Raw genomic sequence first — 21741 nt, forward strand, 5'->3', positions numbered from 1 at the left:
CAAGTATCACTTCCTTAGACCATGAGATTGTGCAACTCCCGGATACCGTAGGAATGCTTTGGGTGTACCAAACGTCACAACGTAACTGGGTGGCTATAAAGGTGCACTACGGGTATCTCCGAAAGTGTCTGTTGGGTTGGCACGAATCGAGACTGGGATTTGTCACTCCGTGTAAACGAAGAGGTATCTCTGGGCCCACTCGGTAGGACATCATCATAATGTGCACAGTGTGACCAAGGAGTTGATCACGGGATGATGTGAGTTACGGAACGAGTAAAGAGACTTGCCGGTAACGAGATTGAACAAGGTATAGGGATACCGACGATCGAATCTCGGGCAAGTAACATACCGTTAGACAAAGGGAATTGAATACGGGATTGATTGAATCCCCGACATCGTGGTTCATCCGATGAGATCATCGTGGAACATGTGGGAGCCAACATGGGTATCCAGATCCCGCTGTTGGTTATTGACCGGAGAACGTCTCGGTCATGTCTGCATGGTTCCCGAACCCGTAGGGTCTACACGCTTAAGGTTCGATGACGCTAGGGTTATAGGGAAAGCATGTACGTGGTTACCGAATGTTGTTCGGAGTCCCGGATGAGATCCCGGACGTCACGAGGAGTTCCGGAATGGTCCGGAGGTAAAGATTTATATATGGGAAGTCCTGTTTTGGTCACCGGAAAAGTTTCGGGTGAAATCGGTAATGTACCGGGACCACCGGGAGGGTCCCGGGGGTCCACCAAGTGGGGCCACCAGCCCCAGAAGGCTGCGTGGGCCAAGTGTGGGAGGGGACCAGCCCCAGGTGGGCTGGTGCGCCCCCCCACCAAGGCCCAAGGCGCATGGGAGAGTGGGAGGGGGCAAACCCTAGGTCCAGATGGGCCTTAGGGCCCATCTAGTGGGGCGCCTCCCCCTCTCCTCCCCTTGGCCGCCCCCCTTGATGGGATCTAGGGCTGGCCGCCTCCTCTTGGGGGTGGAAACCCTAAGGGGGGCGCAGCCCCCTTCCCCCCTATATATACTTGAGGTTTGGGCTGCCATACACACACGAGAAAGTCTCCTTTTGGTGCTGCCCTACCCCTCTCCCTCCTCCTCCTCTCCCGCGGTGCTTGGCGAAGCCCTGCGGGATTGCCACGCTCCTCCACCACCACCATGCCGTCGTGTTGCTGCTGGATGGAGTCTTCCCCAACCTCTCCCTCTCTCCTTGCTGGATCAAGGCGTGGGAGACGTCACCGGGCTGCACGTGTGTTGAACGCGGAGGCACCGTTCTTTCGGTGCTTAGATCGGAATCAACCGCGATCTGAATCGCTACGAGTACGACTCCCTCATCCGCGTTCTTGCAACGCTTCCGCATCGCGATCTACAAGGGTATGTAGATTCACTCCCCTTCCCCTCGTTGCTAGATTACTCCATAGATTGATCTTGGTGATGCGTAGAAAATTTTGAATTTCTGCTACGTTCCCCAACAGTGGCATCATGAGCTAGGTCTATGCGTAGTTTCTATGCACGAGTAGAACACAAAGAAGTTGTGGGCGTCGATGTTGTCAATTCTTCTTGCCGCTACTAGTCTTATCTTGTTTCGGCGGCATTGTGGGATGAAGCGGCCCGGACCGACCTTACACGTACGCTTACGTGAGACAGGTTCCACCGACTGACATGCACTAGTTGCATAAGGTGGCTAGCGGGTGTCTGTCTCTCCCACTTTAGTCGGAACGGATTCGATGAAAAGGGTCCTTATGAAGGGTAAATAGAAATTGGCATATCACGTTGTGGTCTTACGTAGGTAAGAAACGTTCTTGCTAGAAACCTATACAAACCACGTAAAAACTTGCAACAACAATTAGAGGACGTCTAACTTGTTTTTGCAGCAAGTGCTATGTGATGTGATATGGCCAGAAGATATGATGAATGATATATGTGATGTATGAGATTGATCATATTCTTGTAATAGGGATCACGACTTGCATGTCGATGAGTATGACAACCGGCAGGAGCCATAGGAGTTGTCTTTATTTTTGTATGACCTGCGTGTCATTGAATAACGCCATGTAAGTTACTTTACTTTATTGCTAAGCGCGTTAGCCATAGAAGTAGAAGTAACCGTTGGCGTGACAACTTCAAGAAGACACAATGATGGAGATCATGATGGAGATCATGGTGTCATGCCGGTGACAAAGATGATCATGGTGCCCCGAAGATGGAGATCAAAGGAGCAAAATGATATTGGCCATATCATGTCACTATTTGATTGCATGTGATGTTTATCATGTTATGCATCTTATTTGCTTAGAACGACGGTAGTAAGTAAGATGATCCCTCACTAAAATTTCAAGAAAGTGTTCACCCTAACTGTGCACCGTTGCGAAGGTTCGTCGTTTCGAAGCACCACGTGATGATCGGGTGTGATAGATTCTTACGTTCGAATACAACGGGTGTTGACGAGCCTAGCATGTACAGACATGGCCTCGGCACACACGCAATACACTTAGGTTGACTTGACGAGCCTAGCATGTACAGACATGGCCTCGGAACACAAGAGACCGAAAGGTCGAACATGAGTCGTATAGCAGATACGATCAACATGGAGATGTTCACCGATGATGACTAGTCCGTCTCACGTGATGATCGGACACGGCCTAGTTTGACTCGGATCATGTATCACTTAGATGACTAGAGGGATGTCTATCTGAGTGGGAGTTCATTAATCAGACGAACTTCATTATCATGAACATAGTCAAAAGGTCTTTGCGAATTATGTCTTGCGCTTTAAGTTCTACTGGTTTAGATATGTTCCTAGAGAAAATTTAGTTGAAAGTTGGTAGTAGCAATTATGCGGACTGGGTCCGTAAACTGAGGATTGTCCTCATTACTACACAGAAGGCTTATGTCCTTAATGCACCGCTCGGTGTGCTGAACCTCAGCGTCGTCTGTAGATGTTACGAAACATCTGACATACACGTTTTGATAACTACGTGATAGTTCAGTGCGGTTTAGAATTGTGGCACCCAAGACGTTTTTGAAACGTCGCAGAACATGTGAGATGTTCCGAAGACTGAAATTGGGATTTCAGACTAGTGCCCACGTCAAGAGGTATGAGACCTCTGACAAGTTTCCTAAGCCTGCAAACTAAGGGAGAAAAGCTCAATCGTTGAGCGTGTGCTCAGATTGTCTGAGTGCCACAATCGCTTGAATCGAGTGGGAGTTATTCTCCCAGATGAGATAGTGATAGTTCTCCATAGTCACTGCCACCAAGCTAGTAGAGCTTCGTGATGAACTATAACATATCAAGGATAGTTATGATGATCCTTGAGCTATTCGCGATGTTTGACACCGCGAGAGTAGAAATCAAGAAGGAGCATCAATTGTTGATGGTTAGTAGAACCACTAGTTTAAGAAGGGCAAGGGCAAAAGGGATACTTCATGAAACAGCAAGTCGTTTGCTGCTCTAGTGAAGAATCCCAAGGTTGAACCCAAACCCGAGACTAAGTGCTTCTGTAATAAGAGGAACGGTCACTGAAGCAGTACTACCCTAGATACTTGGTAGATGAGAAGACAGGCAAGGTCGACAGAAGTATATTGGATATACGTCATATGAATGTGTACTTTACTAGTACTCCCAGCAGCACCAGGGTATTAGATACCGGTTCGGTTGCTAAGTGTTAGTAACTCGAAATAAAAGCTGCGGAATAAACGGAGACTAGCTAAAGGTGAGATGACGATATGTGTTGGAAGTGTTTCCAAGGTTGATGTGATCAAGCATCGCATGCTCCCTCTACTATCGAGATTTGGTGTTTGCGTTGAGCATGATTGGATTATGTTTATCGCAATACGGTTATTCATTTAAGGAGAATAATGGTTACTCTGTTTATTTGAATAATACCTTCAATGGTCTTGCACCTAAAATGAATCTCGATCGTAGTGATACACATGTTCATGCCAAAAAGGATATATGATAGTAATGATAGTACCACATACTTGTGGCACTGCCACTTGAGTCATATTGGTATAGAACGCATGAGGAAGCTCCATGTGGATGGATCTTTGGACTCACTCATTTTTGAAAAGATTGAGACATGCGAACCATGTCTATTGGTATATATGCATGAAGAAACTCCATGCAGATGGATCATTTAGACTCACTTGATTATGAATCACTTGAGACATGCAAATCATACCACATGGGCAAGATGACTGAAAGTCCTCGTTTTCAGTAAGATGGAACAAGAGAGCAACTTATTGGAAGTAATACATTTTGATGTATGCAGTCCAATGAGTGCTGAGGCATGCAGTGGATATCATTATGTTCTTACTTCACAGATGATTTGAGTAGATGCTGAGAATATTTACTTGATGAAACACAAGTCTGAATTATTGAAAGGTTCAAGTAATTTCAGAGTGAAGTTGAAGATCGTCGTGACAAGAGGATAAAATGTCTATGATATGATCATAGAGATATCTGAGTTACGAGTTTGGCACACAATTAAGACATTGTGGAAAGTGTTTCACAATTAATACCGCCTGGAACACCATAGTGTGATGGTGTGTCCGAACATCATAACTGCACCCTATTGGATATGGTGCATACCATGATGTTTCTTATCGAATTACCACTATCGTTTATGGGTTAGGCATTAGAGACAACCGCATTCACTTTAAAAGGGGCACCACGCAATTCCGTTGAGACGACACCGTTTAGAGAAACCTAAGTTGTCGTTTCTTAAAAGTTTGGGGCTGCGATGCTTATGTGAAAAAGTTTCAGGCTGATAAGCTCGAACCCAAAGCGGATAAATGCATCTTCATAGAATACCCAAAACAGTTGGGTATACCTCCTATTTCAGATCTGGAAGCAAAAGTAATTGCTTCTAGAAACGAGTCCTTTCTCGAGGAAAAGTTTCTCTCGAAAGAATTGAGTGGGAGGATGGTGGAGACTTGATAAGGTTATTGAACCGTCACTTCAACTAGTGTGTAGCAGGGCACAGGAAGTTGTTCCTGTGGCACCTACACCAATTGAAGTGGAAGCTTATGATAGTGATCATGAAACTTCGGATCAAGTCACTACCAAACCTCGTAGGACGACGAGGATGCGTAATACTTCAGAGTAGTACGTGATCCTGTCTTGGAAGTCATGTTGTTGGACAACGATGAACCTATGAGCTATGGAGAAGCGATGGTGGGCCCATATTCCGACAAATGGTTAGAAGCCATGAAATCCGAGATAAATGGAACTTTGAGAAGAAGACGGACGTGGACGGTAATGTTACCGTCTATGAAGCTCGACTTGTGGCAAAGAGTATTTCCACAAGTTCAAGGAGTTGACTACGATGAGATTTTCTCATCCGTAGCGATGCTTAAGTCCGTCGGAATCATGTTAGCATTAGCTGCATTTATGAAATCTGGCAGATGGATGTCAAAACAAGTTTCCTTACTAGTTTTCGTAAGGAAAGGTTGTATGTGATACAATCAGAAAGGTTTTGTCGATCCTAAGGATGCTAAAAGGTATGCTAGCTCCAGCGATCCTTCCATGGATTAGAGCAAGCATCTCGGAGTCAGAATATACACTTTGATGGAGTGATCAAAGTTTTTGGGTTTATACAAAGTTTGTTAGAAACTTGTATTTACAATAAAGTGAGTGGGAGCGCTACAACATTTCTGATAAGTATATGTGAATGACATATTGTTGATCCGAAATGATGTAAAATTTCTGGAAAGCATAAAGGGTTGTTTGAAAGGAGTTTTTCAAAGGAAGACCTGGATAAAGCTGCTTACACATTGGGCATCAAGATCTATAGAGATAGATCAAGACGCTTGATGATACTTTCAAAGAACGCACACCTTGACATGATTTTGAAAGAGTTCAAAATAGATCAGCAAAGGAGTTCTTGGCTGTGTTACAAGGTGTGAGTATTGAGTAAGACTCAAGACCTGACCACAGCAGAAGAGAGAGAAAGGACGAAGGTCGTCCCCTATGCTTTAGACGTAGGCTCTACAGTATGCTATGCTGTGTACCACACATGAAGTGTGCCTTGCCATGAGTTGGTCAAGGGGTACAATAGTGATCCGGGAATGGATCACATGACAGCGGTCGAACTTATCCTTAGTATCTACTGGACTAAGGAATTTTCTCGATTATGGAGGTGAAAAGGAGTTCGTCGTAAAGGGTTACGTCGATGCGAACTTTGACACTAATCCGGATGGCTCTGAGTAGTAAACCGGATTCGTATAGTAGAACAATTATTTGAAATGGCTCCAAATAGCGCGTGGTAGCATCCACAAGATGACATAGATATTCGTAAAGCACACACGGATCTGAAAGGTTCAGACCCGTTGACTAATAACCTCTCTCACAAGCATAACATGATCAAACCAGAACTCATTGAGTGTTAATCACATAGAGATGTGAACTAGATTGTTGACTCTAGTAAACTCTTGGGTGTTGGTCACATGGTGATGTGACCTGTCAGTGTTAATCACATGGTGATGTGAACTAGATTATTGACTCTAGTGCAAGTGGGAGACTGTTGGAAATATGCCCTAGAGGCAATAATAAATAGGTTATTATTATATTTCCTTGTTCATGATAATCGTTTATTATCCATGCTAGAATTGTATTGATAGGAAACTCAGATACATGTGTGGATACATAGACAACACCATGTCCCTAGTAAGCCTCTAGTTGACTAGCTCGTTGATCAATAGATGGTTACGGTTTCCTGACCATGGACATTGGATGTCGTTGATAACGGGATCACATCATTAGGAGAATGATGTGATGGACAAGACCCAATCCTAAGCCTAGCACAAGATCGTGTAGTTCGTTTGCTCAGAGCTTTTCTAATGTCAAGTATCACTTCCTTAGACCATGAGATTGTGCAACTCCCGGATACCGTAGGAATGCTTTGGGTGTGCCAAACGTCACAACGTAACTGGGTGGCTATAAAGGTGCACTACGGGTATCTCCGAAAGTGTCTGTTGGGTTGGCACGAATCGAGACTGGGATTTGTCACTCCGTGTAAACGGAGAGGTATCTCTGGGCCCACTCGGTAGGACATCATCATAATGTGCACAGTGTGACCAAGGAGTTGATCACGGGATGATGTGAGTTACGGAACGAGTAAAGAGACTTGCCGGTAACGAGATTGAACAAGGTATAGGGATACCGACGATCGAATCTCGGGCAAGTAACATACCGTTAGACAAAGGGAATTGAATACGGGATTGATTGAATCCCCGACATCGTGGTTCATCCGATGAGATCATCGTGGAACATGTGGGAGCCAACATGGGTATCCAGATCCCGCTGTTGGTTATTGACCGGAGAACGTCTCGGTCATGTCTGCATGGTTCCCGAACCCGTAGGGTCTACACGCTTAAGGTTCGATGACGCTAGGGTTATAGGGAAAGCATGTACGTGGTTACCGAATGTTGTTCGGAGTCCCGGATGAGATCCCGGACGTCACGAGGAGTTCCGGAATGGTCCGGAGGTAAAGATTTATATATGGGAAGTCCTGTTTTGGTCACCGGAAAAGTTTCGGGTGAAATCGGTAATGTACCGGGACCACCGGGAGGGTCCCGGGGGTCCACCAAGTGGGGCCACCAGCCCCAGAAGGCTGCGTGGGCCAAGTGTGGGAGGGGACCAGCCCCAGGTGGGCTGGTGCGCCCCCCCACCAAGGCCCAAGGCGCATGGGAGAGTGGGAGGGGGCAAACCCTAGGTCCAGATGGGCCTTAGGGCCCATCTAGTGGGGCGCCTCCCCCTCTCCTCCCCTTGGCCGCCCCCCTTGATGGGATCTAGGGCTGGCCGCCTCCTCTTGGGGGTGGAAACCCTAAGGGGGGCGCAGCCCCCTTCCCCCCTATATATACTTGAGGTTTGGGCTGCCATACACACACGAGAAAGTCTCCTTTTGGTGCTGCCCTACCCCTCTCCCTCCTCCTCCTCTCCCGCGGTGCTTGGCGAAGCCCTGCGGGATTGCCACGCTCCTCCACCACCACCATGCCGTCGTGTTGCTGCTGGATGGAGTCTTCCCCAACCTCTCCCTCTCTCCTTGCTGGATCAAGGCGTGGGAGACGTCACCGGGCTGCACGTGTGTTGAACGCGGAGGCACCGTTCTTTCGGTGCTTAGATCGGAATCAACCGCGATCTGAATCGCTACGAGTACGACTCCCTCATCCGCGTTCTTGCAACGCTTCCGCATCGCGATCTACAAGGGTATGTAGATTCACTCCCCTTCCCCTCGTTGCTAGATTACTCCATAGATTGATCTTGGTGATGCGTAGAAAATTTTGAATTTCTGCTACGTTCCCCAACAGAAACTTCCGGCCTCGTGCGTGCCCTCTGATCTGCAATGGATTAGAATAAGCCCCGCTAGAGGCGCGTGAGGAGATTGATGCACATTACATTCCAGAGAGCGGGCGAGCGAACGCCAGCGCCGACGGGCACACGTCCTTTTCCCTGCGTTCCCCCGTGAGACTGGCGATTCCCCTCCCTTTGCTCGTCATATGCTCTACGTCCTCAGGACCCGGCCCTAGAGCGGAACTCAGCCGCCGCTGGTATGCCAGGTCGCGATGCCGTGGTCAAGGCCAGGGGGGAGGGATCGAGAGCCAGTAGGAGCTCCTGAGTCGCGATGCTCACGGGCCCCCCTTTTAACGTGCAAGCTACTTGTGCAGAAGAGGAATGGCTCGCCTCGCGGAGGCGCTCGGTAAAGGCCATACCCGATGTCACGCGGAGTTTAAAGCAACTTTTACTTAGCCTTTTGCAAAATGTCGAAGTTGGAGCATCGTAATCGTGGGGTCTTGTCTCCTAAAGCTCCTGCGGGTTAGTTAGCCACGAAGCACAAGAGGCCATGCATGCTTGCTGGTCTACTCGTGATCGTTCTGTGAGAAGACGAAGGCACTAAGGACCTCGTGAGGTGACATACACGGGGCGGGCCTGTGAGCCAGAGCTCAGTCTCTTAGATTTATCAGCGCTACAGGGACGGACCCGAGCACAGGCGTCGTGTCGGTAGCCCCCTCACACGGGACGTTCAAGGGGAGAGTTGCCAACGTGCGAGGCTCGCAGAGGCGACACCGGAGGCAATGCATGTCCAGATGCAAGGTTAACAACCAAAGTAGCTCGCGAAAGCATAACCGATTCTGGGTACATGAATTGAGACAATATAACTGGGGAAAGCAGTCCCTGACAGATCGAAGACAATATTGCGGCCTGAGGGGCGCCCTCAACTGAGCAAACCAAAAAGGTCACCTGGCACCGTCGTTTGAGGGTCAAGGTAGCTAGAGACGCCTGCTGCGGAAGTTGCTCCTCACGAGCTAGGCCGCTCCGGAGGCCCGCCGGGCTCGCGAGGGTCCGGGACCTCCTCCGACATGACCGCCTGGAGCCTGGCCTCATGAGCCGTCAGGGCATGTTGCGCGAGGCGCTAGTACGCGGCTCCCACGTTCAGCAGGCCGAACGGCATGCAGACGTAGTTGCAGGGGTGACCCCCACTCCGGCCGACACGGGATGGCAAGAAGATGCCCTGCGAAGCGGCCCTGTTGAGGCCTAGGATGTTGACGCAGACGCGCAGCTCGCTGCCCACGTCAGGGGCCACAGCTGCACTAGGAGGCCGTGTGAGGTGGCGCTCGCCGCGCATGGCCCTTGCCTCCTGAAGCTCCTGGATCACCTTGGTGATGAACTCTCGCACGCCTGGTGCCTAGTGCCTTGCGCCTTGTTCACGGAGGCGTGCACCGAAGCACGCCACCAAGTGGTGCCCGAACACCTCCTTCGTCGCGCTGGTCAGGTCAGAGGCTCTCCAGACGAGAGCCCCCCGAGCCCATCCCAAGGGGGCCGCCGGGCGCGCCTTCCTATGCGAGAGGAAAGGGCACCCCAGCAATGGGCGCAGGGTTTGAGGTACCGCCAACAGGAGCTCCTGCCTCCTGACGGCTCTTCGGGAGGAGCTGCTTCTTCTTCTTGGGGGTGGTTTCCGAAGGTAGGACGGCGCCCTCGCCGTCTGGGTTGTCAGCCGCAACGGGTTGGTAGGCGCGCTCGAGGGAGCACACCGCATCCTTCTCATCGCAGGCGACCGTGATGACGCCACCACTCCCTGGCATCTTGAGGACATTGTAACCGTGGTGGGTTGCTAACATGAACTTAGCGAGGGCCGGGTACCCAAGGATGGCATTGTACGGGAGGCCGATGGGGGCGATGTCAAAGTCAATGAGCTCGGTGTGGTAGTTGTCGCGCTTGCCGAAGGTGACTGGGAGGCGTATCTGCCCCGGGGGGACGATGGAGCCATCGGTCACTCCTGAGAAGGGCTTGGTTGGCAGAAGCTGGTCATAAGACACTTGGAGCGTCTCGAATGTCTCGACGAAGAGGACATTGAGCCCTGCGCCGCCGTCGATGAGGGTCTTGGTGACGAGGATGTTGCTAATGCTGGGTGTGCAGAGCATGGGGAGCGTGCCTCCGCGGGCCGAGCACTTGAGGTGATCCTTGGAATCGAAGGTGATAGTGCACCGCGACCATTTGAGAGGACGCGCAGCCTCGAGCCTCGGGAGGGCCGCGTTCACCTCACGAGCGAACTTCTTGAAGATGCGATGTGAGGCTAGGGTCTGAGCACTACCCAGGATGCAGGCGATAGCGAGATGCTCTTGGAAGCCCCCAGCCCCATCATCTTGTCGGTTGTCGTCGTTTCTCCTTGGCGGCGGCGGCAGCGGAGGGAGGCCGACATTGCCCTTAGGACGGACCTCGCGAGGCTGGTCACGCCAGGGCCCGTCGCGAGGCTCATCACGCCAGCGGTCCTCACGAGGCTAGTCACGCCAGTCCTAGTGAGGGTCACAGTTGTCCTAGCGGCCTCTGCCGCAGCCTCCTCCATGGCCGTAACCACGGTCAGCCCGTTCAGGGCGGCGGCCGAGGCGCCCCTCGCGGAGGGCCCTGAGCTCCTGGCAGTCGTTGGTGTTGTGGCTGTGGACGTTGTGGAAGATGCAGAATGGGCGGTTGCCCCCGGGTAGGCTCGTCGCGGTCGCTACGATGCTTCATCTCAGGTTCAGCTGCAAGCACGTCGGGGCCCTTGCTCTTTTCCTCCTTAGCCTTGGCCTTTTTGTCTTCAAGATCGGCCTCCGGAAGCTCGAGGAGGGAGAGGCGGCCTTCCTCGGCCCTTGCGCACTTGTTCGCCATGTTGAACATCTCTAGGGCCGAGCACAGGTCCTCGTGGATGGCTAGCTCCTCCTTCATCTTGACATCCCGGACGCCATCAGAGAACGCTGAGATGATGGCCTCGTCCGACACCTTCGGGATCTTGAGGCGATCGTTCGTGAAACGCTGTATGTACATGTGCAAGGTCTCGCCCGGCTGCTGTTTCACGCGGCGCAGGTCACCCATTGCAGGAGCGTGGTCGCGGGTGCCTTGGAGCTCCTCCCAGGTGGAGATTGACCCCTCCGGGAGGTTCAGGAGCCAAGAGCGCGCGCCGTCCTTGAGGGCCATGGGGAACTAGTTCGCCATGACCTTGTCATCTTCATTTGCCGCTTCGATGCTCAGTGCGTAGAGCTGGAGAAACTCTGCGGGGTCGGGGGTGCCATCGTAGCGCGGAGGCTGATCCGGCTTGAACTTGCCGGGCCACATGACGCGGCACAACTCTGGGGTGAAGGCGCGGCAGCCCGCCACACTCACGGGAGCACACGGGGTGAGCTCGGTCTTGCCGTCCGCGCGCCGCCACCTTCGGTGGGCGCGCGGTCCTGGTGCTGGTGCTGCGGCGCTGGGAGCGCACGTGCATCGGCTTGCGGCCGCTGGACCACCTGGCAGCTTGCTTCATTGCGCGCCGGCACTCCGCGCGGCAGATCGCGCTGGGGTGCATCACGCCTGGGCTCGGGGTCGACGCCGTGCAGAGGAGGAGGAGGAGGAGGAGGCGTGCCGTGATGCACCCCACGTCGCCCGCCGGTCTCCCTTGCTCCGATCGCGTGAGCCACGTCGACTGGGTGTAACCGCCGTTAGCCAGGGGGAGGAGGAGGATGGCTGGGGAAGGAGAGAGCGGGACGGTGCAGGGGCCTCGCCGGGGGCGTTGGCGATCTCAGCGATACGACCAAGCCAGTCGTCGTCGAGGTCGTTGGCGGGGCGATAACGCAGGAGCTCGCGCGCCATGAGTAGCGCAGCCTGCGCGTTTGCCGGCCCATGGCGAGCATGGGAGGACGACGCCGTGGCTGGAGTGGGTGACAGAGTAGCGGTGCGGCCGTCGTGCAGCGACGAATCCTGCTGCTCACGAGCAACGGGGTCAATGGCAGCGTTAGCCACGGGGGAGGCGGAACGACGAGGAGCGCCATTGCCCACGGGTGCCGTCTGGGCGATACGAGTGGACCGGCGCTCGGCGCGGACACGGCGTGTGTCGGCCATGGGGGCAACGGAATGGAGGCGAAGCGAAGGTGGAAGAAGGACTTCGACACGCCCCTACCTGGCGTGCCAAATGTCGGATTCAGGGCTCCGCAGACCCAAGAAGTTTCGAACTCTGGGATGTGTGCGAAGATCTCAACCCTTAAGCCTCGAGATCGTCGCCCTGTAGCATAGCCTAGCCAGATACGCGCACAAGCGGGGAAGAAGATGAACACGGCGGTTTACCCAGGTTCAGGCCACCTTGCGGTGTAAACCCTACTCCTGCTTTATGGTGGATTGGCCCCACGATGAGGTTTGAGGATGAACTAGTACAGTGGGTGAGCTGCCTCGCAAGGGCTCTGGAGGGGGAGAATGAGTCGACCTCTTCTACGGTGGTGGCTAACCTATATTTATAGTGGCCTCGGTCCTCTTCTCTAAAAATAGGAGGGAAGGGATACCACAACGACCAATTTGAAAGGGGACAAGAGGTACACCCTATCCTGATAAAAGGTGGTCTTCTCATGCAAAGTTTCTGGTCGTGACGCAGCGGTGGGCTCGACGATGATATCCGTCCTGCCGAGCTCGTGGTCTAGGTCTCGTTGCACCGAAATGGAAACCTTTGGAGGGCCCCTTGGGAACCCACGTCTGTCCTTGCTCCCTCAGCACTGAAAGGAAAACTGTCTCCTCTGCGCCCACTGGTGCTCGCCTGGCCTTGGTCGTCACGGCTCACGTCACCGCATCCTCGTGAGGCTGGGCACTTGCATAGGAATCTCCGCTCCTCGGGAGGCCGCTTGGGGAGGCCGCCTCCTCTGGGGGCCTTGGTGCCGTCCGCCTCGCGAGGCTAGGGGGCCCTCGCGAGGGTCTTGTCTTTGCAGCCTTGCAGATGGGTTATACTAGGCCGTCGAGTGAGCCACGCTGTGGGCCGCAGGCAGGCAAGTCTGGGTATCCTGGTTCCCAGAACGCCGACACACGCCGGCGAGAAACAAGACAGGCGAACAAATCTCAGGCAGCGGCGCGGTGCATGGAACCGACCCATCCAACACACGAGAGCGAGCGGATTTCTGAGCAGCAGGTTGAAAAGACGGAAGCGATCGGAGCAAGGGAGACCGGCTTACGTACCCTGGCTACCGGCGGTTACACCCGGTCGCCCTCTTTTCACCCTTCCAACGCCGCGGTGCGCATTGCGAACGAACCTGTGGTTGGATGGTTAGAGGGATTGTGGTATCCCCGGCCCACCAGGATTCAAGTCATGGTGCTCGCATTTATTCCTGGATTTATTTCAGGATTTCCGGCGAAGTGCATTCAGTGGGAGGAGACGTTCCCGTCGACGACAAGGTGCCTACGGTGGCTTCGTAAATTTCAAGATGATGGTAGGGTGTGCGTGTGTGCGTTCATAGGGGTGAGTGTATGCACATGTATATGAGCGCTTGCATCTGTACTGTGTTAAAAAAACGCCGCTGTGCGCATTTCATCTTCACACGTCTGGAAAGTTTTCCATTTCCCCACAGTAAGTACGCCTAGCTTTGCTTTGCCCATCATCACCGACGCACGAACCCGCAGTGTACGTACGTGCCACGCCGTGGATTCAACGTGTCAACTCGATAGTTTCAGCCGTAAAGCAGCGTGCATGTGAGCGTAGGGCTGAGCTCAACCATTTTGGGTTCAGCTAACCAATGCCCACGAGCCCGCTCTGTCTGCAAATCATACTACACTTAACACCGTTAACTAATTTTTTTTTACTTTTGCAAATCATACTCCTTGTCGTCTAATTAATTGTGTCATTTACAACATTGTTTCGGAAAAATATACAGCTTCAATTTCAGTACCATTTCACTTTTGCATTGCTTGTATTCATCCAAAGTATATACATATAAACATTTGTTCTACTACTGGGGTGTAGTTACACCCACCTCATATATGCTATATAAGTATGGTCAGCAGCCTTAAAAAAGGCGAAAAAAGCAACCTTAGAAAAAGGTAATCAGTATTTTCTAGTTTATTGGGGTGGACTGAACGAACGACACATACTGAGACGACAATATACGGTACTATACTTGGGTAGAGACCTTGATGGAGTAGCTAGGATTGTATCCCTCCAAAATAAATGGACTCCATTACAAATTTGACGTCAGATTTTTTTTATCATGGCAAATCGAAAGTTTTTCATGAAAAAATATATACTTCAAGGATGACAAGCTTAGTTGGCAAGCATGACAAATCTACCTCCATTCATTTTTTGTCAGAAAATTACCGTGCTTACAAGCTAAATTCGCCATCATCGCGCCAATATAAATTTTCATGAGAAACGTCAGATTTTTCATGCCTAAAAATCTGACGTGGGATTTCTAGTGTTTCTAAAATACATTGATGGCATCGAAAATCTTGTCAGAGCAAGCCAAGTAATGCTACATAATATCCTTGCGAGGACGCTTCTTATGGCGGATCGCCGGCTACTGTGGTGCATACTGGCGTGAGGCATGCGCGTGTGCGGTGGGATGGCATCAATAGGATGGCACAGTGGAGGCGTTGTATGGGGCACGATTGTGTGGTGCCGGTGCACAAGCGTGCATCAGACTACTATATTAGTTGGGAGAACATGAATGTTCTCAGAGCTCAGTGAATGTCGGCCGTCAGATCGTTTACTTGATGCATTGTGGACCGTTTGATCTCGCTCCTGATCGATATCCGCCATCGGATCGACCCGTGGACACTGCTACAATGAATAGTAGTCAAAAACGCGTGCCACCGCGTGCAATTCCGGTGCCCCGCCGGGGGCATTTCCGTCATTTCGCATGACTGGAAAAATATCCCATAGCGGCAGGTGTGAGCGCCTGGTCGTCGCTCTCCCCGCAGTCGCGCCGCGCCCCTCTCCTCTCCCTGCCGCCTCGCCTCTCTTGCTCCCTCCAAACCCTAGCCCCGCCCGCGCCTCCCTGCCCTGCCGCCGTCCAGTTCCAGCACCTGCCCCGACGAGCGGCTCATGGCGGTGCCGGATCCAGCGTCGGGGTCGAGGCGCGCTGCCCGTGCGTGGGGAGAGGCACCCGGACGGCGTAGGGCGTGGGGCGTGGGTCATCTGCCTCTTCTCCTCCCCTCCGCTCCCTGCCGCGTCGCCGCCTCTGCTCGCCCTCGGGTCATCGCTTCCGCTCGCCCTCGCGCCGTCGCATCGCGTCCTCCTCCTCGCCATCTCGGTGCTCACCGGGAGGAGCACGGCTCGCCGCCGCAGCTACTCCGCGTCGCTGCTCCCTCGTTGAGCTCGCGCGTCCCCATCGCCTGGAGAAGCGGAGGCTGCAGCTCCTGCATCTGCTCGGCCCTCTTTCCCTCGTCAGTGAGCGGCTCATGGCAGCTTCGGATCCACTGTGCAGCACATGTTGTCTGTTCTGCAAGATCGACGCTGGCCTTCTACGTCATGCGGTGGCCATGGCCAGTGCTCTGCCGCCTCCAACTTTGGCCTCCGTCTCCACTTCATTAGGTTGACCCCCCCCCCCCTCTCTCTCTGACCTCTGTTTTTCCATGTATTGGCTTGCAGGTCGCCGCCTGGTGGGTACTGGCTCGAAGGTGACGAGGTACACCAGCAGTTGGATCAAGACTATATGAGGTGATGACAAACTGTGTAATCTTCAAATCCACTTGACCATAGCAAGTATCTGCAAGGTCAGATTCTTGTGTCACTTGCTTATATCCGATGAAGAGAGTCTACTTCGTACAGATGTTTCATTTTACCTAGGGATAAAAAGTGCAATGTAAAGGTTCATTAAACAATCTGAACTTATATCTATCATTTAGGTGCTGAATTTGTCTATTTGAACTTTATTGGTACTGAAGTTATCTCGATGACTGATATTCATTGATGTAACATGTGCTGGGATAAATAATATACAAGTGGATATGAGGGATAGATAATACAATAGATGAGGGCGAGCTTCAGATTTTTGAGAAGTGTTTTTAATGATAACTAAATTCTTTCAAAGTAAGGGAATGATTTAAACTTCTGTCGTAAACAATGGTGTGCCTCACATCATTTGGATTTGAAATTATTGGATTGAGTTGATATGATGCGATATAAGGAAATAGTCATCTGCACATATACTAATGTAGATACAGTCCCTTTGCAACAGAAGTATTTATGGATTTTTTTTTGTTTCATTTGTGGCACAAGGGAAACCATGGTTGATGATTCCTTGCCTTTCCAGTGCTTGGGCGCACCTAGCAGCTGCTTCACGCCTCCTGAGAATGCCGGTGTAAGCTCCCTCCTACTTGAACCAGCCACATTTGTCGGTCCCGCCCATCGATGATCAAGAAACTCGTTCACTTGCATGTCTTCCGGCATTAGTCTTATGAACCTGTTACTAATACCTTTTTGATGATACTGTACTGAACATCATTTGAGTGAATATATAGTTGTTTTAAGCATCAGTAAATATTATTTGTCCCATAAATCTGCACACAATTTTCTGTGTTATGTGTTAGGTTTTTCTGATTGTTTGTCATTTTATTCCAATATAGATCTCTTACTTAGGTCGGTGCTGTACGGCTTGGTTGAGCTCAAAATTCAACGGAGACGGCAATTGTCAGGTTTATTTATGGGATTTGATTTTCTGTTTACATTTTGAGAATAGCATGTTTGGTATTCCGTACAAAACTTACTCTGCAAGTACTTACCTCTTTCCAAATCTCCATTTTAAACAGTTTTGGGCGTTCTGTTCAATTTTACCGAACTCCTGAACACCATATATTTGTACGGCACCAGCTGGTGAAGCAGGTTAGTATTATCAAAGTGGCTACTTTTATCAGGGTCCTTCTCACAATAACCGTAAGAATGATTTAATTTGCTAGATATATACGTCTACGAGAATTGGGTGTATCTTTTTTCTGTTGTTACCGGAGAAGATGAAAAAAAATCCTTGTCAGATCCTTTGTTCTCACATTAGTGTATTTTCATTCACAGCTTGGATCTCATTGGCTCATCATGAGGTATATACTAGATATGTCCCTATGGATTACAGAGAATATCTTAAGAAGATGCCAAAGTCAGTGCCTGCTCCTTTTCACTATTTATTTACCAGTAAATATTTATCAATTAGAGTGGAAGGATGAACTGTCTTTACATTTCTATGCTTATTACTGAACCAACTAGAGATGGACAGTGAGGTGATCATGTTACACTGCAGGCTGCCACGGACTTGGTAGCATGTTTCTTCCTCACCTTATTATATTACCAATCTGTCGCACCTGTATGTACATTCTCAGGGTATCTATATAGTGCCTATATAGTGCATATAGTTCATGATTGACTAATAGTAATTTAGTTTTGCCTGCCATCATATCAGAATAGTTAGATTGCAGTTTCAATCATAAATAGCTCAGTTTATGATTGAACTATTGCTGCTGTCCAAGACCTTTCGATTTTATATCCGGGTGATCTTTCTGTTGGACTTTCTGATCCTCCTAGCTGCACCTTGGCAAAGTCTGTCGGAATTTCTGATTCTGATACCGATCAGTACGTGTGATGGTCCATTAATCATTTTGTTGAAAGTGCATTTTTAAAAGAAACTTCCGCATGGTTAAATAATACACATGCGGACATGCGGTTTAGTTGATTTGGTCTTACAGATATTATGGATTTCTGGTTTAGATACCGGAATCGCTGATAAATACCACGCCTAGCCTCTGTTTCCCTTCCTTAGCTAACAGTGCTACGCACACGTATATGGCATTCCTGTCTACCCTGAAGCAAAATAAAGGAACAGCCCGTGGTAAAAGGCTTGTATATGGCCCAATCAATTAAACATTGACATGGCGGAAGCTGAATATATGGTTCTTCCAGTTATTAGTTACCCTTTTGCGTTCTCAGGCAATTGAATTAATATGATGATAAAACGTACTAACCAGTTAAGTACCATGGTTTCAGAACCATATTCTGATATTCATACAGGCAAATCATTTTGAGGCGAAGAACCGGATGTCTTTTTCCTCAAAGTAACTTAAACCAAGCTACCGGTCCTATAGCTTGGGGTCTCATTGCGCATGCGTATCTACTGTAGTGTGTTGTTGTTTGTTTTGTACAACTTATAAGATACTCTGCACATGCATATGATGCCTATGAATGTAAGATCATGTAGCAATGTTTTTTTCCTTCTTTCCGGGAGAGCCTTTAGCTGCTAACAAACATTGTGTTGTTTATTGTGTGAGAATTTTGAGCAGAGGAACCAAGTAGAAACTGCCCAGGCCTTACTTGTGTTGATGCGATGCCTTAGCATATATGATTTCAAATCAAACATTGTTATATCTTCTAAATCAGTGTTTCACATCACACAACATAAATTAGTGATTCAAATTGATATGGGAGTGCTCTAAGAAATTGCCTAATGTTCGAAACAATTAGTGGTTCAAATTGCAATATATTGTAAACGATTTATTGTTTTAAGAATGTTACCAGGGTTTGAGATTCAATTGGTGAGGTCGGATTTACTTTTATATTGTTTGGGTCATGTTTACATGTTTTTCTTGGTTGCAAGTGCTCTACAATTTTATATTAACCGCACTTATAATGCTTAGAGAATTCCAAGCACGAAACCATGGTATGCACAGTTGGTTAGACCTTCAAAATTATATGGTCTCCAGCTCATCAACTCTTTGAAAATAAAAGGTCTGCCATAACACTTTGCCCTCTTTTATCATGTTGGTTCACTTCTTTTCTGTACCACTTGCTCTTTTGATACCTCATTCTACATGTGCCTAATAAGTACTGCATCTTCCATCAGTATTCGCATATGGTTGAGATGAAAAGTTGCATCTAATATCATGTAGCTCCAGTCAGAGTTTTCTGGTCCAGTACTTGCCAGGGAATACTTACCTTGCCATTTGGTGTGATTATGTGCTCTTATGGGGCTGGTTTTGTTGTAGATTGGTGAACTCAAGAGGCTGTTGGAGGGAGGTCAAGTATGTTGGGTTATAGAGGCGAGCCCCGACACCATCAGGCATTCTTACATTGTGCACCTGATCTCTACCATGTAGATGGAATGGTCTATGTGGGCTTGCCCGAGATTGCCCCTCTCTGCAGGTGAATTGGGCACTTTACAAACTCGACTTTTGTGCTTCCATAATCAATAGTCCTGATTGAATGAGTTGTATCGGTTATGTAAACTCGCTTCATGCGTGACTTACTGTGCACATATAAGCTATGCTATATTGTTCATACACTTCCTATTCCTGTGACTCATCATCTGGATGGTAGAGTAATAATTAGTTGTGACATTTGTTGGTATAATGTATTGAACCTCCTTTTGGTATATCATGTTGCATTTCCTATGAAAATGCACTACTGATATGTAATAGACTTTGGTACTCTAGACATTTTTGTTTTTCTTAACTTATGAAATATAAATCATGCCTTACCCGGCTGCTGGCTATGGCTGGTGCGGGTGGGGTGCGGCAAGCCGCACTTCCTATCTAGTTGGTAACATCAGTGGTGAGTTCGGATGCTCAGTCCCCGCCTAGCTTGGTCATCAGAGAGGAGGGCGCCGAGACGTGATACTGGGCAGAACCAGGCTCGGGCTAGACCCAGATCTAGTGTGCAATGTCGTGGGCGACTTGGTTTTAACTTGCTTTAGGTGGTCTTAGTGTTTTGGTTGGAGCGACAAGGCGGCAACATCATCCCAATGTTATAATAATGCCATCCGCATCCAACCCCAGTTCAGTTGGTGCGTTTTGCACCGCGCGAAGGGGCTGTGAACTTGTCTCTCCGACGTATCTTCTTGGATCCGGTCGGTTTTTGTCTTCGATGAATCCTGGTCTTTGGAGTATTTTCACGCACTATTCACCGTTTTCTTTTCCGAGGTAGTGATTTGCTATGCAGACAGTGGTTGCCGGCGTCTTCTGGTCTATATCAAAGACTTTGCACCCGCTACGGAGATCTAGAGGCGGCAATGAGCTTTACTCGTGTCGTGCCGTCGGTGGATGCAAAAGGAGGAAGACTTTGGCACCCCAAGTGTTGGGTATCGTAGCATAATTTAAAATTTTCCTACGCTCACCAAGATGCATCTATGGAGTCTACTAGCAACGAGGGGAAAGGAGTGCATCTACATACCCTTGTAGATCGCGAGCGGAAGCGTTCCAATGAACGTGGATGACGGAGTCGTACTCGCCGTGATCCAAATCACCGATGACCGAGTGCCGAACGGACGGCACCTCCGCGTTCAACACACGTACGGTGCAGCGACGTCTCCTCCTTCTTGATCCAGCAAGGGGGAAGGAGAGGTTGATGGAGATCCAGCAGCACGACGGCGTGGTGGTGGATGTAGCGGGTCTCCGGCAGGGCTTCGTCGAGCTTCTGCGAGAGAGAGAGAGGTGTTGCAGGGGAGGAGGGAGGCGCCCAATGCTGTGTCTTGCTGCCCTCCCTCCCCCCCGTTATATAGGCCCCCTGGGGGGGGCGCCGGCCCAGGGAGATGGGATCTCCAAGGGGGGCGGCGGCCAAAGGGGGGGAAGGGGTGCCTTGCCCCCCAAGGCAAGGGGGAAGCTCCCCCTAGGGTTCCCAACCCTAGGCGCGGGGGGGAGGCCCAAGGGGGGCGCCCCAGCCCACTAAGGGCTGGTTCCCTTCCACTTTCAGCCCACGGGGCCCTCCGGGATAGGTGGCCCCACCCGGTGGACCCCCGGGACCCTTCCGGTGGTCCCGGTACAATACCGGTAACCCCCGAAACTTTCCCGGTGGCCGAAACTTGACTTCCTATATATAATTCTTCACCTCCGGACCATTCCGGAACCTCTCGTGACGTTCGGGATCTCATCCGGGACTCCGAACAACTTTCGGGTTTCCGCATACATATATCTCTACAACCCTAGCGTCACCGAACCTTAAGTGTGTAGACCCTACGGGTTCGGGAGACATGCAGACATGACCGAGACGCCTCTCCGGTCAATAACCAACAACGGGATCTGGATACCCATGTTGGCTCCCACATGTTCCACGATGATCTCATCGGATGAACCACGGTGTCGAGTGCCCGAGATTCGATCGTCGGTATCCCAATACCTTGTTCAATCTCGTTACCGGCAAGTCTCTTTACTCGTACCGCAATGCATGATCCCGTGACTAACGCCTTAGTCACATTGAGCTCATTATGATGATGCATTACCGAGTGGGCCCAGAGATACCTCTCCGTCACACGGAGTGACAAATCCCAGTCTCGATCCGTGCCAACCCAACAGACACTTTCGGAGATACTCGTAGTGCACCTTTATAGTCACCCAGTTACGTTGTGACGTTTGGCACACCCAAAGCACTCCTACGGTATCCGGGAGTTGCACGATCTCATGGTCTAAGGAAAAGATACTTGACATTGGAAAAGCTCTAGCAAACGAAACTACACGATCTTTTATGCTATGCTTAGGATTGGGTCTTGTCCATCACATCATTCTCCTAATGA

The 21741-nt window shown here is 50.2% G+C and overlaps 1 protein-coding gene across 9 annotated transcripts; it reads left to right on the plus strand.

The window, feature by feature from the left end:
- The first annotated feature begins 15164 nt into the window (after positions 1-15164).
- On the plus strand, positions 15165-19583 carry LOC123182046 (uncharacterized). 9 transcript variants are annotated; one of them, XR_006491987.1, is made up of 6 exons: positions 15165-16557; positions 16823-16891; positions 17006-17078; positions 17265-17346; positions 17454-17502; positions 19223-19583. XR_006491987.1 is itself a non-coding variant. In XM_044594499.1 (3 exons), the coding sequence occupies exons 1-3, from the start codon at positions 15300-15302 to the stop codon at positions 16609-16611; spliced, it is 546 nt and encodes a 181-aa protein (XP_044450434.1). In that variant the 5' UTR covers positions 15165-15299; the 3' UTR covers positions 16612-16805. The 9 variants fall into 9 exon arrangements, 2 of the variants coding, with proteins under 2 accessions (XP_044450434.1, XP_044450435.1); XR_006491988.1 differs by lacking the exon at positions 17454-17502 and adding an exon at positions 18875-18965; XR_006491990.1 differs by lacking the exon at positions 17454-17502 and having other exon boundaries at positions 15165-15970; positions 16476-16557.
- Positions 19584-21741: the final 2158 nt, after the last annotated feature.

Source organism: Triticum aestivum, chromosome 1D, assembly GCF_018294505.1.
Source record: "Triticum aestivum cultivar Chinese Spring chromosome 1D, IWGSC CS RefSeq v2.1, whole genome shotgun sequence".
Classification (NCBI taxonomy): domain Eukaryota; kingdom Viridiplantae; phylum Streptophyta; class Magnoliopsida; order Poales; family Poaceae; genus Triticum; species Triticum aestivum.